At 39.8% G+C, this 14,838-nt stretch overlaps 1 protein-coding gene across 1 annotated transcript in view; it reads left to right on the top strand.

The window, feature by feature from the left end:
* Window positions 1–11,294, top strand: part of si:dkey-82f1.1 (DENN domain-containing protein 2A) — a 54,221-nt gene extending 42,927 nt beyond the window's left edge. The window contains exons 16-20 of the mRNA XM_062993136.1: window positions 2,216–2,257; window positions 4,262–4,367; window positions 7,243–7,515; window positions 10,351–10,437; window positions 10,532–11,294. Of these exons, the coding sequence (XP_062849206.1) occupies window positions 2,216–2,257; window positions 4,262–4,367; window positions 7,243–7,515; window positions 10,351–10,437; window positions 10,532–10,563 (540 nt within the window). The 3' untranslated portion in view covers window positions 10,564–11,294. The remainder of the gene's footprint in view (window positions 1–2,215; window positions 2,258–4,261; window positions 4,368–7,242; window positions 7,516–10,350; window positions 10,438–10,531) is intronic.
* The last annotated feature ends 3,544 nt before the right edge of the window (window positions 11,295–14,838 follow it).

Here is a 14,838-nt window from a genome sequence, read left to right as displayed (position 1 = left end):
AAAAGTTGGGACATTTTTTAAAAGTATTCAGACAAAAAGAACTAACCAGACTGTTATCCATGAAGGGTGCAAAAGCCAGCATTTGTCATGGTATGGGTCTGCATATGTGTAAAGATAGCATTAATGTAGTGTCATATATTGGGATTTCAGAAAGACATTTGCTGTTATCCGCAGTCCTGTCTCTTGTTGAAAATGTATGGTGTATCATACGAAGAATAATCCTAAACGATGACCCATGGAATGTTAAGCAGCTAAAATCTTGTATTAAGCAAGAATGAACAAAATTTCCACTTGTAAAATTGCAACAGTTAGGATCCTTGGTTTTCAGTAAAATAGTGTATTTAATAGGTCATGTAACACAGTGGTAAACATGCCTCTGTCCCATCTTTTTTGAACTCTAACTTACATGCCACTGATTTATGATATCCTGTCTGTGGTTAACTGTTAGCTGTCAAGCCCATAATGGCTTACCAAAATATTCATCACATCACTGTGGTGTGTGAGCAAGGGTTTAGACTATCAAAAAAACTTACAGCATGACAAAGCAGATTTGTAATAATTTACCACTATTAGATCAAGTTAACATGAACCCAGAGTCCTCTTCCATCTACTGAAAAAATCCTCCAGCCTAGTTTAAAATCCTGCAAAAGTTAAGCATAAAAATTAAGCAATAAATGAGCAAATGTTATTACATAAACAAAATAGTTTCTTACACAAAATGCAAATTCTGTTTATAAATAATCACATCATCACCCAAGCTCTGTGTGTCATACACTGCTCCTGTGTCGCCAAAACGGGCAGGACTCGTTATAAGGTTAGTGATAACAAAGCCCACCCATTTAGAGGGAAGATATGATTGGTCAATTTGACTGTCATTTTAAACTGACCTCTCATTGAATTACTTATGTAATTCCCCTTTGTAAATTCGTAGCAGGACCACCAATCATTACTTAATAGGCAACTTAATTCTCATAGGGAGAATTAATTAAATTATTTAACTTAACTCTTCAGATTTTAGTACAAATTGAATAAGCAGTATGAAGGATTTATTTGCTTAAATCTGTATTGTTTAAAAGTTGTTTGTCAAATTTTGAGAAAATAAATTAAAATTAGAACTGCTCATTTTTGAAATATTATTTTTAGAATATCTTATCTATATTGGGATTTCAGAAAGACATTTGCTGTTATCCGCAGTCCTGTCTCTTGTTGAAAATGTATGGTGTATCATACAAAGAATAATCCTAAACGATGACCCATGGAATGTTAAGCAGCTAAAATCTTGTATTAAGCAAGAATGAACAAAATTTCCACTTGTAAAATTGCAACAGTTAGGATCCTTGGTTTTCAGTAAAATAGTGTATTTAATAGGTCATGTAACACAGTGGTAAACATGCCTCTGTCCCATCTTTTTTGAACTCTAACTTACATGCCACTGATTTATGATATCCTCACAAGCTCCAAACAAAATTGAAATGACACAGCTTTTCTGCAGTGACAGATTTGTTCTTGGCATTAAAGCACAATCAATTTAATATGAAGAATCTACAAGTTTAGCAGTGTACAGGCATTGGGGCTGGAGTTTCTCTTTATTCTCTTCATTCATATAAATCTTTCACCCTTGTACAGGCATTAGATGTTATACAATACTTTATTAAATGTTCCATAAAGGAATAAGAAAGATAAAGGTTTATATTCAGGAGGATAGAGTGAGAGGTATACTTTATTCTGTTATTGTGCACATCTGAAGGAATAAGTCACTTAATTAAAGCTGTTAAAATCAGAATTTATTCTTAAATTATTCCTACATTTTGGCTTAGTTTGTGCTGGCTATGTGCTCAAAAATGAGATTTCTTTCAGTTACCAAGGTCTGCTGTGAATTGTTTAAGGTAACAGTGTTTAAAGGAATCACTGCATTTTATTAAAAAATAAATCATATATTTCTGCTTACTATTGTAGACCTATAATAGAGGAAAGGAAGTGGCAGCCCAAATTTATTTAATTATAGTATATGAGGGCAAGTGTTTGCAATGGAAATAAGTCCAAAGGTTCATATGGTTCTAATATTTTTTATAAGCTTTTCCTGTTCAGATGGGCTCTATCAGTTGCCCCTGAACTCTGACCGTCTTCCTCAGCTGAACAATAGATGTGTAGAGACAGAACTGAGACTGGTACACTCACAGGAAATTACATCATCCTCTCCTCTGTTCTCTTTCAGGTTCTGGTGGTGGACCTTGGCAATAGTCGTTTCCTACGACAGGTAGATGTTTTATTTTTCTCTAAAAGCAATTTTATGAACCCTGTTTCACTGTCTCAGATATATTGTGGAGAAGCAAAAAGTGTCTTGACATACATCATACCAGTTGTCTCTTTAAAAATATTCTACATTCTAAATATTCAACATGGTTAAAAGATTGTGTTTTAGTGGATGTTGCCATTAACTGGAAGCATTTAATTCATTTTTGTTAAGGTGTACATACTTTTGGCCACATTTATCACAAAAGTGAGTACACCCCTCACATTTCTGCAGATATTTAAGTATATCTTTTCATGGGACAACACTGACAAAATGACACTTTGACACAATGAAAAGTAGTCTGTGTGCAGCTTATATAACAGTGTAAATTTATTCTTCCCTCAAAATAACTCGATATACAGCCATTAATGTCTAAACCACCGGCAACAAAAGTGAGTACACCCCTTAGTGAAAGTTCCTAAAGTGTCAATATTTTGTGTGGCCACCATTATTTCCCAGAACTGCCTTAACTCTCCTGGGCATGGAGTTTACCAGAGCTTCACAGGTTGCCACTGGAATGCTTTTCCACTCCTCCATGACGACATCACGGAGCTGGCGGATATTCGAGACTTTGCGCTCCTCCACCTTCCGCTTGAGGATGCCCCAAAGATGTTCTATTGGGTTTAGGTCTGGAGACATGCTTGGCCAGTCCATCACCTTTACCCTCAGCCTCTTCAATAAAGCAGTGGTCGTCTTAGAGGTGTGTTTGGGGTCATTATCATGCTGGAACACTGCCCTGCGACCCAGTTTCCGGAGGGAGGGGATCATGCTCTGCTTCAGTATTTCACAGTACATATTGGAGTTCATGTGTCCCTCAATGAAATGTAACTCCCCAACACCTGCTGCACTCATGCAGCCCCAGACCATGGCATTCCCACCACCATGCTTGACTGTAGGCATGACACACTTATCTTTGTACTCCTCACCTGATTGCCGACACACATGCTTGAGACCATCTGAACCAAACAAATTAATCTTGGTCTCATCAGACCATAGGACATGGTTCCAGTAATCCATGTCCTTTGTTGACATGTCTTCAGCAAACTGTTTGCGGCCTTTCTTGTGTAGAGACTTCAGAAGAGGCTTCCTTCTGGGGTGACAGCCATGCAGACCAATTTGATGTAGTGTGCGGCGTATGGTCTGAGCACTGACAGGCTGACCCCCCACCTTTTCAATCTCTGCAGCAATGCTGACAGCACTCCTGCGCCTATCTTTCAAAGACAGCAGTTGGATGTGACGCTGAGCACGTGCACTCAGCTTCTTTGGACGACCAACGCGAGGTCTGTTCTGAGTGGACCCTGCTCTTTTAAAACGCTGGATGATCTTGGCCACTGTGCTGCAGCTCAGTTTCAGGGTGTTGGCAATCTTCTTGTAGCCTTGACCATCTTCATGTAGCGCAACAATTCGTCTTTTAAGATCCTCAGAGAGTTCTTTGCCATGAGGTGCCATGTTGGAACTTTCAGTGACCAGTATGAGAGAGTGTGAGAGCTGTACTACTAAATTGAACACACCTGCTCCCTATGCACACCTGAGACCTAGTAACACTAACAAATCACATGACATTTTGGAGGGAAAATGACAAGCAGTGCTCAATTTGGACATTTAGGGGTGTAGTCTCTTAGGGGTGTACTCACTTTTGTTGCCGGTGGTTTAGACATTAATGGCTGTATATTGAGTTATTTTGAGGGAAGAATAAATTTACACTGTTATATAAGCTGCACACAGACTACTTTTCATTGTGTCAAAGTGTCATTTTGTCAGTGTTGTCCCATGAAAAGATATACTTAAATATCTGCAGAAATGTGAGGGGTGTACTCACTTTTGTGATACACTGTATATGTATGGTATATACTGTATGTATATATCAGGGAGTTATTTAAGTATATGTCTGTTAACAATTTCGAAAACACGTATGGTTCCTTTTTTAGTAAAGGTTGTACATGTGTGTTTGAATGTGTATGTTTTCAGATGGATGATGAAGATTCTATTTTGCCCCACAAACTGCAGACTGCTTTGGAGTATGTTTTGGAGAAAAGAAAGGAGCTGGCCTGTGATAGAGGAGATTATCCTAATGGTACATATTTGTTTTCAGATATTTTAGATCAACAAAATTTAACACAAGTCTGTGACAAATGCAATACAAAGTCAAAGAAATACAAACATTACTTCTAATAGGCCATGAAATCTCAGGTCTGGCTTTGGCAGTTAAATGGACGATAAATATGTTATAAATTGAGATTGTTTCTTCATTTGCATCCTGCACTGGACAACAGTAAAATATATAGTTATTATATAAGGCAATAACAACTGAGTGAAGCTGCAGGTCTCAGATTGGTATGTCTTACATCAACACAAATAACACCTCCCAAGCCAAATGGTTTAGCCTACCACCTACTACTAACCTGTTTCAGCATAGGAATGTCCCAGTGCACAAAGGAGGATAAGAATATGAATTATCTTGACTGGACTGCACAGAACGATCAAGCACATTCAAAATCTTAGGTTTGGTGGCTGAATGGATACAAATTTCCAAAGTCATGTTCCAAAATCTACTCTAAAATTTTCCAAATAGCAGCAATATAAGACCAACATATATAACATAACATACAAAATATTTACAAAGCATTTGTGATTTACACAAACCTTTATTCATCTAGTGTATGTCACGTGGGAGAGAAAGGACTCAAATGCGGAGGTTTTAAATAAATAAAAGTTTATTTATAAACAGAAAAACACAGAACATCACACACAAGACAGAACTCAAAAACAAACATAAGGAACCCCGATGGACTTTAGCTGGGGAATGCAGGCAGCAACAAAAAGAAAAGAAGAAAACTAAAAGACGCTGGGCGCGAACCCCGGCCGCTCGGGTGAGAGCCGGGCGCGTAACCAGCGCGCTGCTGCAGCGGGGGAAAGCAGATGACTTCATGCGCTTAAGGCGCTACAATTATTTTTGGCTACAAAGCCTCGAAATCGCCTCAGGCGCAGTTCGAGGTAACAGACGGCTCCGTTATCAGCCGCAGCTAGAGCCAATCTGTTAAAGCACACGAAAAGGGTGCAGATTCGAACCGGGTGAGCTGGCAGAACGGCCACGCGCTTGGCGGTGTCGCCACCCAGCGGTTGCAGAATCCCAGACTACATGTTTTGAGCTACAAAGCCCCGAAATCGCCTCAGGCGCAGTTCGGGGTAACAGACGGCTCCTTCATCAGCCGCAGCTAGAGCCAATCTGTTAAAGCACACAAAAGGGTGCGGATTCGAACCGGGGAGGCTGGCAGGACAGCCGCGCAGTTAGCGGTGTCGCCACCCAGCGGTTGCTGAATCCCAGAATAAATATTTTTAAGCTACCGAAAACCCCGAAATCGCCACTGGCGAAGTTCGGGGGAAACAGAGGGCTCCGTCATCAGCCGCAGCTAGAGCCACCCTGTTATGAGAACTGAGTGAAGAAAACCGGTTAACAAAACAGTTACCCAAGCTCCTAGTGCGGATTCGAACCGGGGGTGCTGGCAGACCAACCGAGTGTCTTACCGAGACGCCACCCACCGGCTGCCGAATACCACAGCTAGATCAGCTAGGTAGACATTAGCGGTGAGGGGACCAGCGCCGTGTCACGGGGCTGGCTTCACCCGCTAATGCTAAATGCTAACGGGCAAAATAAAAACAGTACGAGGACTGCACGACATCGCACCACGCTACTTCTAAGAAGGTAAAAGAAAAGCTAATTACCTCAACCTTGCAGTCTACACACCCTGATGGCCTAATGCCACCGGGGGTACCTCTAAAACTACAAAAGAAGCGTGGGGGAGCCGTCAGCAGTCCCCACGGACACCGCAGTGCCCAAAACAAAAGGAGCAAACAAGACAAAAGGTGCGACACCTGCAGCCAGGCGGCGTGCCCTTAAATAAGGGAGCCGCAGCTGCAGGTCGTTCACCCTAACGAGCTGGCCTCTTATTAAAGGCCTAGCTCTGTACTGCTCTGTAAGGCCTGTGACGTCAGGGAAGAGTGGTAAGTCCCACAAACGCCACAGAACCATTACAGTGTAAATTCTGTTTAACCAACATAATCCATTTACATCCATTTACACATAACATTAAAACCACCTCATTGTTTCTACACTCACTGTCCATTTTATCAGCTCCACTTACCCTGTTCTTCAATGGTCAGGACCACCACAGATCAGGTATTATTTGGGTGGTGGATGATTCTCAGCACTGCAGTGACACTGACATGGTGGTGGTGTGTTAGTGTGTGTTGTGCTGGTATGAGTGGATCAGACATTAAATTCCATGTCCACTTACTGTCCACTCTATTAGACACTCCTACCTAGTTGGTCCACCTTGTAGATGTTATAACAAAAGAGATGTTCACTCATCTATTGCTACTGTTTGAGTTGGTCATCTCCAAGACCTTCATCAGTGGTCACCGGACGCTGCCCATGGGGCGCTGTTGGCTGGATATTTTTGGTTGTTTGAGTATTCTTAGTTTAGCAGTGACAGTGAGGTGTTTAAAAACTCCATCAGCACTGCTGTGTCTGATCCACTCATACAACTCATACACTAACTCATACAACACACACTAACACACCACCAGTGAGTCAGTCAGTGTCACTGCAGTGCTGAGAATGACCCACCACCCAAATAATACCTGCTCTGTAGTGGTCCTGTGGGGGTCCTGACCATTGAAAAACAGAGTAAAATGAGGTTAAAACAGTAAGTAGAGAAACAGATGGACTACAGTCAGTAATTGTAGAACTACAACGTGCTCCTATATGGTAAGTGGAGATGATAAAATGGACAGTGAGTGTAGAAACAAGGAGGTGGTTTTAATGTTATGGCTGATTGGTGTATGTTATCAAACTGCTAATGGTTTTATCAATTAACACCTTAATACTAAGTCTTAAAGTTATGTTTTTTTTAAATTATATCTCAATTATTTTTGTCTCATTTCATTAGAACACTTCTCCCTGAGTGCTGTGGTGTCCGAGGCTTTTGTCCGTTTCTTTGTGGAAATAGTCGGACACCACTCATTCTTTATGGGTGGCACTGAGCGGGATGAAGAATCCTCAGCATCCTCCTCCTCCCCCACACCCTTGTCCTTTCAGCGCGAGGCTTTCCGCAAAGCTGTGTCCTCTAAGAGCCTGCGGCGCTTCCTGGAGGTCTTCATGGAGACACAGATGTTTGCTGGCTTTATACAGGAAAGAGAGATGAGGAGGCAGGGACTAAGAGGTAAGGACTCACATTTGATTATACTGGTGATAAGTGGATGAAAAATCATGCTGCTACTGGTCTATAAATCATTGAATGGGTTCGGCCCAGAATACATCTCAGAAATGTTTAGAGAATATAAACCCAGTAGATCTCTTAGATCCATGGACTCAGGTCAGCTAGTTGAACCCAGAGTCCAAACTAAACATGGTGAAGCAGCATTTAGCTGTTGGGCTGCATATAACTGGAACAGACTGCCAGGAGATATTAGATGTTCCGCAAATGTAGAAATCTTTAAATCCAGGTTAAAAACTTTTCTTTTCTCTTGTGCCTATGATTGAGCTCAAAATTTTTGCTATTACCCTCATTTTACCATATTTCTTTTAGTTTTTCATGCTCTTAATAATTTTTTTTATAGAGTAGTGTACATTCTAAACTGTAGTGTATATTTTACTATATTTTCTTTTAGTTTTCATGTTTTAATTGCTTATCTCTATTGTTTTAATTTCGTATTTCCCAAATTATAGGGTTTATTTTACAATATTTTCTTTTAATTTTTCATGTTCTTAATTTTTTATCTCTCTTGTTTTACTTTCATGTTGTCTTAATTGTAACTAAATGTTTGCAAGAAGTCTTTCTGAGGTTCTAGATCTCAGGAATGTTTTAATGCTTTTAATTAACTTTTTTTTTCCTTATGTAAAGCACTTTGAATTGCCACTGGGTATGAAAGGTGCTATACAAATAAACTTGCCTTGCCTTGCCTTGCCTAGTAATCGTAGTATCATAGTGTCTCAAAGCCCCATGCAGTAGAAGTTAAGCATTTATACCTTTACTGTTCTCTTGTTGTAGCCACATGTTTTTACTTGCACACTTTATGAGAATATATTGAAGGGTGGCCCAGTTCAAAACAACACTTTCTGGAGTGTCTCTATGCTTTATAAACCTTTTCTTATTCATTCATTCAGCCATCATCCGTTGCTTTATCCTGGTCAGGGTCACAGTGGGTATGATTAATTGCGTGAAAGGCAGGAAACCCTTTGACAGGTTTCCAGTCTATTACAGAGCAACACACATTCACACACAAACTCATACTTGGGGAATTTTAGTAGCTTCAGTTAAACTAACTGCATGTCTTTAGACTTGTGGGAGAAAACCGGAGCACCCGGAGGAACCCATGCGGACACGGGGAGAACATGCAAACTCCACACAAGGAGAATCAAACCCAGGCCTCTCTTGCTCTAAGGCGACAGAGCTACCCACTGCGCCACTGTGCAGCCCTCTTCTTATTCAGTGTTAATTTATTCAGGCTCTGTATTACCTGTAATGATTTTTACAGCTACTTTAAAAAAAAAAATATTTTACCATTCATGTTTTACCTGGTCAGGTCAGCGGTGGGTAGGATTTCCCCAGAATCAATGGTCGTAATGCAATAACACACTGCAAACAGGTCACCAACTTATTGCAGAGTCTCGGCCACGCCACAACTCTCAAATTCCCTAGACATAGCCAGTCATTTCTGTATGCATATGCCTGACCAGTCAATAGCACCCTGGGTCACATTGGTACTATGCAAGTGTATTTTTGCCTCACCCAAGAACCTTTTATCCTAGAAAAGATAAAAGATGCTGTGCTGTTATCTTTTAAGTAGTCTAAAAATTCCATGACATCATCGAACATGGGAACATAAAACGCAGTGGATAGTCGGTGTAATATGTCTTAATACAAATCACTTTTATAATGTGCCATGGTACCTAGTAATTACTGGTCATTACTGTTAAAGATGACCTTGTATATACACCGATCAGCCATAACATTAAAACCACCTCCTTGTTTCTACACTCACTGTTCATTTTATCAGCTACACTTACCATATAGAAGCACTTTGTAGTTCTACAATTACTGACTGTAGTCCATCTATTTCTCTGCATGCTTTGTTAGCCCCCTTTCATGCTGTTCTTCAATGGTCAGGACTCTCCCAGGATCACCACAGAGCAGGTATTATTTGGGTGGTGGGTCATTCTCAGCACTGCAGTGACACTGACATGGTGGTGGTGTTATAGTGTGTGTTGTGCTGGTATGAGTGGATAAGACACAGCAATGCTGATGGAGTTTTTAAACACCTCACTGTCACTGCTGGACTGAGAATAGTCCACCAACCAAAAACATCCAGCCAACAGCACCCTGTGGGCAGTGTCCTGTGACCAGTGATGAAGGTCTTGGAGATGACCAACTCAAACAGCAGCAATAGATGAGTCTCTGAGTCTCTGACTTTACATCTACAAGGTGGACCAACTGGGTAGGAGTGTCTAATAGAGTGGACAGTGAGTGGACATGGTATTTAAAAACTCCAGCAGCGCTGCTGTGTCTGATCCACTCATACCAGCACAACACACACTAACACACCACCACCATGTCACTGTCACTGCAGTGCTGAGAATCATCCACCACCTAACTATAACCTGCTCTGTGGTGGTCCTGACCATTGAAGAACAGGGTGAAATCAGGCTAAAAAAGTATTTAGAGAACTACAAAGTGCTTCTATATGGTAAGTGGAGCTGATAAAATGGACAGTGAGTGCAGAAACAAGGAGGTGGTTTTAATGTTATGGCTGATCGGTGTACATAGGCTTTTAGTGTAAAAAGGGCTTAACTTTTTAGCAACTAACCTAAAACCTTCAAGCCATTTGTAGCTTGTATAGAGTGACTATGGTGCCTGGAGTGAGCTCAAGAATGCTACAAACTATCAATGATACAGTCCTCTCAAATAAAGATATCAAAAATAGCTAACCTGCAAGCTAAACACAATAAAAACACTATAAAAACCTAAAAGATTCTTTTAAACTGTGTTTTCCCACAGGCTTGTTTGAGATGAGGGCTCAGGATTACCTGGACTCTTTGCCTGGAGCTGAAAATCGAGGGGTCAACAAGTTTCTGAAAGGCTTAGGTAAGCTGTCTTCAGCCTTAAATATCAAAAGAAGACTAGCATCATTTGACTGGAGATTCAGAAACCACTAAGTAAATGATTTTCTGTCTTGCAGGACACAAAATGAAGTTTCTTTCCAAAAAGTGAAGTGTCTTCAGATATGGAGAGCAGTATTAAATCACGGACCAAACCAACTTGACAGACTGATAAACTGTAGAATATACCATAGCCCCAGTTTTGAACAAAAGATCGTTCTTTAGTTTTATGTCCTACCGGTATAAAGCTTACGATTCATGGTGGATTTTAATGGTAGGTGGTTGACTGGTCACTTTTCATGCCTACTTTCACAAAGTTTAAATTCATGTACAGTTTGTTTTGTTTGTTAAAAAAACTTTAAACACTCTTGTCATTTTTGTTTAGAATAAGTGTACAACTTCTGTAACAGGGGGCAATAATTTAATTTATATAGTTCAGAAGAAGGCATTTATATTTTTTTTTTGTAAAACTGTTGCCTGTAAACAAAAAATCAGTTTTCACGTTGTTATAGGCTATTTATCATTATACATTCCAGATTTATTAGTAAATACTACTGTGACTGAATCATGATGTAAACAGAAAGAGACAGAAGAGAATTGGAGATCTGACTGGATTAATGGATGGATTGGTGGAGGTTACAACACAGTGAACTTGCTCTGGGAATTCCAACACAAATTGAAAAATGTTGGATCATGATGGTCAATGTACAATCTTTTAATGTTTTATTGTTTTTGTAAAGTGAAATTTGAAAATACCACTAGTTTTGTATGAAGTTTGAGTAACTAAACTGTTACTGTTAAACTGTTAAGTAAATAAACTGTTGGTCACCTTTCCAAAAATAAGTTATATTATTTCAGTTAAAAGATTACTAACATGTGTAGGTTATGCATATCAGGGCAGTTGTCGTAATTGAAACAAATACTTCTTGGTTAATATCATGCCATAATGTAATTTATTTATGTGCCATGGCCTCCTAATTCCTGGTTTTTTATTTAAGTCAAGTCTTAGGAAGCAGATTTTACATTTTTACAAGTGTCGCCTAGAGCATTTTTAAACAACTTTAGGTAAATACAAAGTACACTGAAGAGTGATTGTTATGTTAGATGGAAATGCATCTCTATGGTTAAAATAATTCAAATGGAACATACAGAAATAAGCTCTGTCGTAAATAAGTGTGACTTTCCACAATCAAATTGAACATTGCCATGGACTTAAATACGTGAAAGAACTTTGATTCATGAAAGTGTTTTCTTTGCTATTGAAAATAAGTACGTGTTCCAATCGTTCAATCTAGGAAAATGTACAGTTGAAGATTTCACTGAAAACTACCATGACATTCAGGACCCTTTTAAGTCTGAATATTTTATTGACTGAGACATGTTTGGGGAATATGATTTGCCAGAAAGGCTAGCCGTTCGTCCATACCACTGGGTGTCGCTACAGAAAAGGCTTTACTGTTTTGTGTGTTTTATTTATTATTTGTTCAGGTATTGTGGTAATGATTTTTCTCGTTGTTTTTAACCAAAAATAAATTATATATATATATATATAACATGACACAGTGGATTGCCTTTTCAGAAACTGGCCGGATGTTTAAAGGTGTAAAGCCTGTGAGGTACCTGTAAATCCAGCTCAGACAGAAACAGTTTATATACACTATTCAGCCATAACATTATGACCACCTCCTTGTTTCTACACCTACTGTCCATTTTATCAGCTCCACTTACCATATAGAAGCACTTTGTAGTTCTACAATTACTGACTGTAGTCCATCTGTTTCTCTACGTACTTTTTTAGCCTGCTTTCACCCTGTTCTTCAATGGTCAGGACCCCCACAGGACCACTACAGAGTAGGTATTATTTGGGTGGTGGGTCATTCTCAGCACTGCAGTTACAATGGCATGGTGGTGGTGTGTTAGTGTGTGTTGTGCTGGTATGAGTGGATAAGACACAGCAGCGCTGCTGGAGTTTTTAAACGCCTCACTGTCACTGCTGGACTGAGAATAGTCCACCAACCAAAAACATCCTGCCAATGGCGCTCTGTGGGCAGCGTCCTGTGACCACTGATGAAGGTCTAGAAGATGACCAACTCAAACAGCAGCAATAGATGAGCGATCGTCTCTGACTTTACATCTACAAGGTGGACCAACTAGGTAGGAGTGTCTAATGTGGACAGTAAGTGGACATGGTATTTAAAAACTTCAGCAGTGCTGCTGTGTCTGATCCACTCATACCAGCACAACACACACTAACACACCACCACCATGTCAGTGTCACTGCAGTGCTGAGAATGATCCACCACCTAAATAATACCTGCTCTGTAGTGGTCCTGTGGGGGTCCTGACCATTGAAGAACATAGTAAAAGGGGGCTAAAAAAGCATGCAGAGAAACAGATGGACTACAGTCAGTAATTGTAGAACTACAAAGTGCTTCTATATGGTAAGTGGAGTTGATAAAATGGACAGTGAGTGTAGACACAAGGAGGTGGTTTTAATGTTATGGCTGATCAGTGTATATATATCAACTGTGGTATGCGTGCTTTGGAGCTTTGATCAAGTCAGTATTTGAGGCACTTAACACCATCGCTACCATCACTGCTCTACTCTGAGATCTGTACTGTGAAGCCCAGCCCAATTCTTATTAAATATAAACCCAGTGAAACCATGACAGCATACGATTAAGCAATAGAACACGAGAGGGAGTGTGTTATCGCGATTAACATCACACGACACACGACCTCAAGTGTTCTATTGCTTTTATACAACAGTTTTTACAAAATAAAGAAAGAAAATAAATCAAAGAAGCCCTGAATTTCATAATAAATATGCTTTAATATTGACAATACCTTCCGCCAAAAAGTAGTTCCACAACGAATATAAAGTTTAACACTACAAAGCAGACATCCCAAGTTGCAAAAACTCATTTTAGGGAGGTAAAAACAACAAGAAGAAAAAGGCAAGAACCTCCGAAGGGAAAAAAGGAAATAAAAAACCTCTCACACACACCAAAGGATATACGGGTGATAACAGAACTTCTAGGAGCTGTTAACTGGGCTATTAAGCTAACTGTTCGCATCACAAACACATTAATGTTCCCTACATAGTGTGCTAGATTGTGTATCAGATCGCGGATTTATGTTCCCTACATAGTGCACTAGATTTTGTATCAGATCACGGATTTCTGTTCCCTACATAGTGCACTAGATTGTGTATCAGATCGCGGATTTATGTTCCCTACATAGTGCACTAGATTGTGTATCAGATTGCGGATTTATGTTCCCTACATAGTGCACTAGATTGTGTATCAGATCGCGGATTTATGTTCCCTACACAGTGCACTAGATTGTATATCAGATAACGAATTTAAAACGAGATCGGGAAAAAGTCTTTGTCGCCTGCGTGCGCGTTTGTGTGCATGAAGCTTGTCATTACTGGCAACGCGTCAGCGGAGTAATACAGTTGTGGTGTGAAAAGGCCGTGCTGTTATCACGAATATCAGCACGGTTAGAACGCTTCTCAACCAATCAGATTGTAAGGTCGGAACTAACTGTTGTATAAACTGCAATATTCCATTGGCAAGGTGTCATTACAATGTTTTTTCTTTTTCTTTTTGCCAAGGTCAGATTCATAGCTGTTACACATTAAGGCAACTGTGTAAAACTTTATTAAATAAAATGACTCTTTAACAAAACATTGTAACTGATTGTCCTGAGTCAAAAATAACGAAATAACCAAGCATGGTTTGATAGCTGATTTGTCATGGGCAATCTAAACAACTGCAAGAATTTTCACAATGTCCTTTTGTTTTGTAATCCTCTAGTGAAGCCTTGGCTGGGATTAAGCCACCCAGTAAATTATTGGGCCTGCAAAAAAAAAAAGGTCCAGAGAGTGATGACTCCCAACTCTGTCTAAAAACACTTCTTTTACAATAATGTCCCTTTGCTGTTCTGTACACTTTTTCAATGGTCTCTTTGATAAGATGACAGCAAGCTTATGCATATGGGCTGAACTCAACCTAGCACTGTAGAGTGTAGGCAGCTATACAGGAGGCTCTCTCTGCACTGCAATGGAACGGAATCTGTTACCATGACCTTCTAATTTATAATGTTAATGTCCTAATTATAAAAAGACACAGAAGGACATGGGGTTATCTTCTCATTAAACCTAAGGCAATGGTGTAGACCTTATCCCCCCAGTGTGCCACTGTGCCACCTGAATAGGAAATTAGTCAAATTAAATATACTAGTCCTGGTATAACATGACAGATTTACTAGCTAACACTTAACTAGCTTTAATACATTCAAGTTCTGTACGACCCACTTATTTGCTACTGTTAGCCCTTCCTAGTCAAATATGTCCTCATTGAGACCTGCTCTGCTTACATAC

Source organism: Trichomycterus rosablanca, chromosome 1 (assembly GCF_030014385.1).
Source record: "Trichomycterus rosablanca isolate fTriRos1 chromosome 1, fTriRos1.hap1, whole genome shotgun sequence".
Lineage (NCBI taxonomy): Eukaryota > Metazoa > Chordata > Actinopteri > Siluriformes > Trichomycteridae > Trichomycterus > Trichomycterus rosablanca.
The sequence above is the reverse complement of the archived record's forward strand: the minus strand, read 5'-3'. Positions and strand labels throughout refer to the sequence as shown.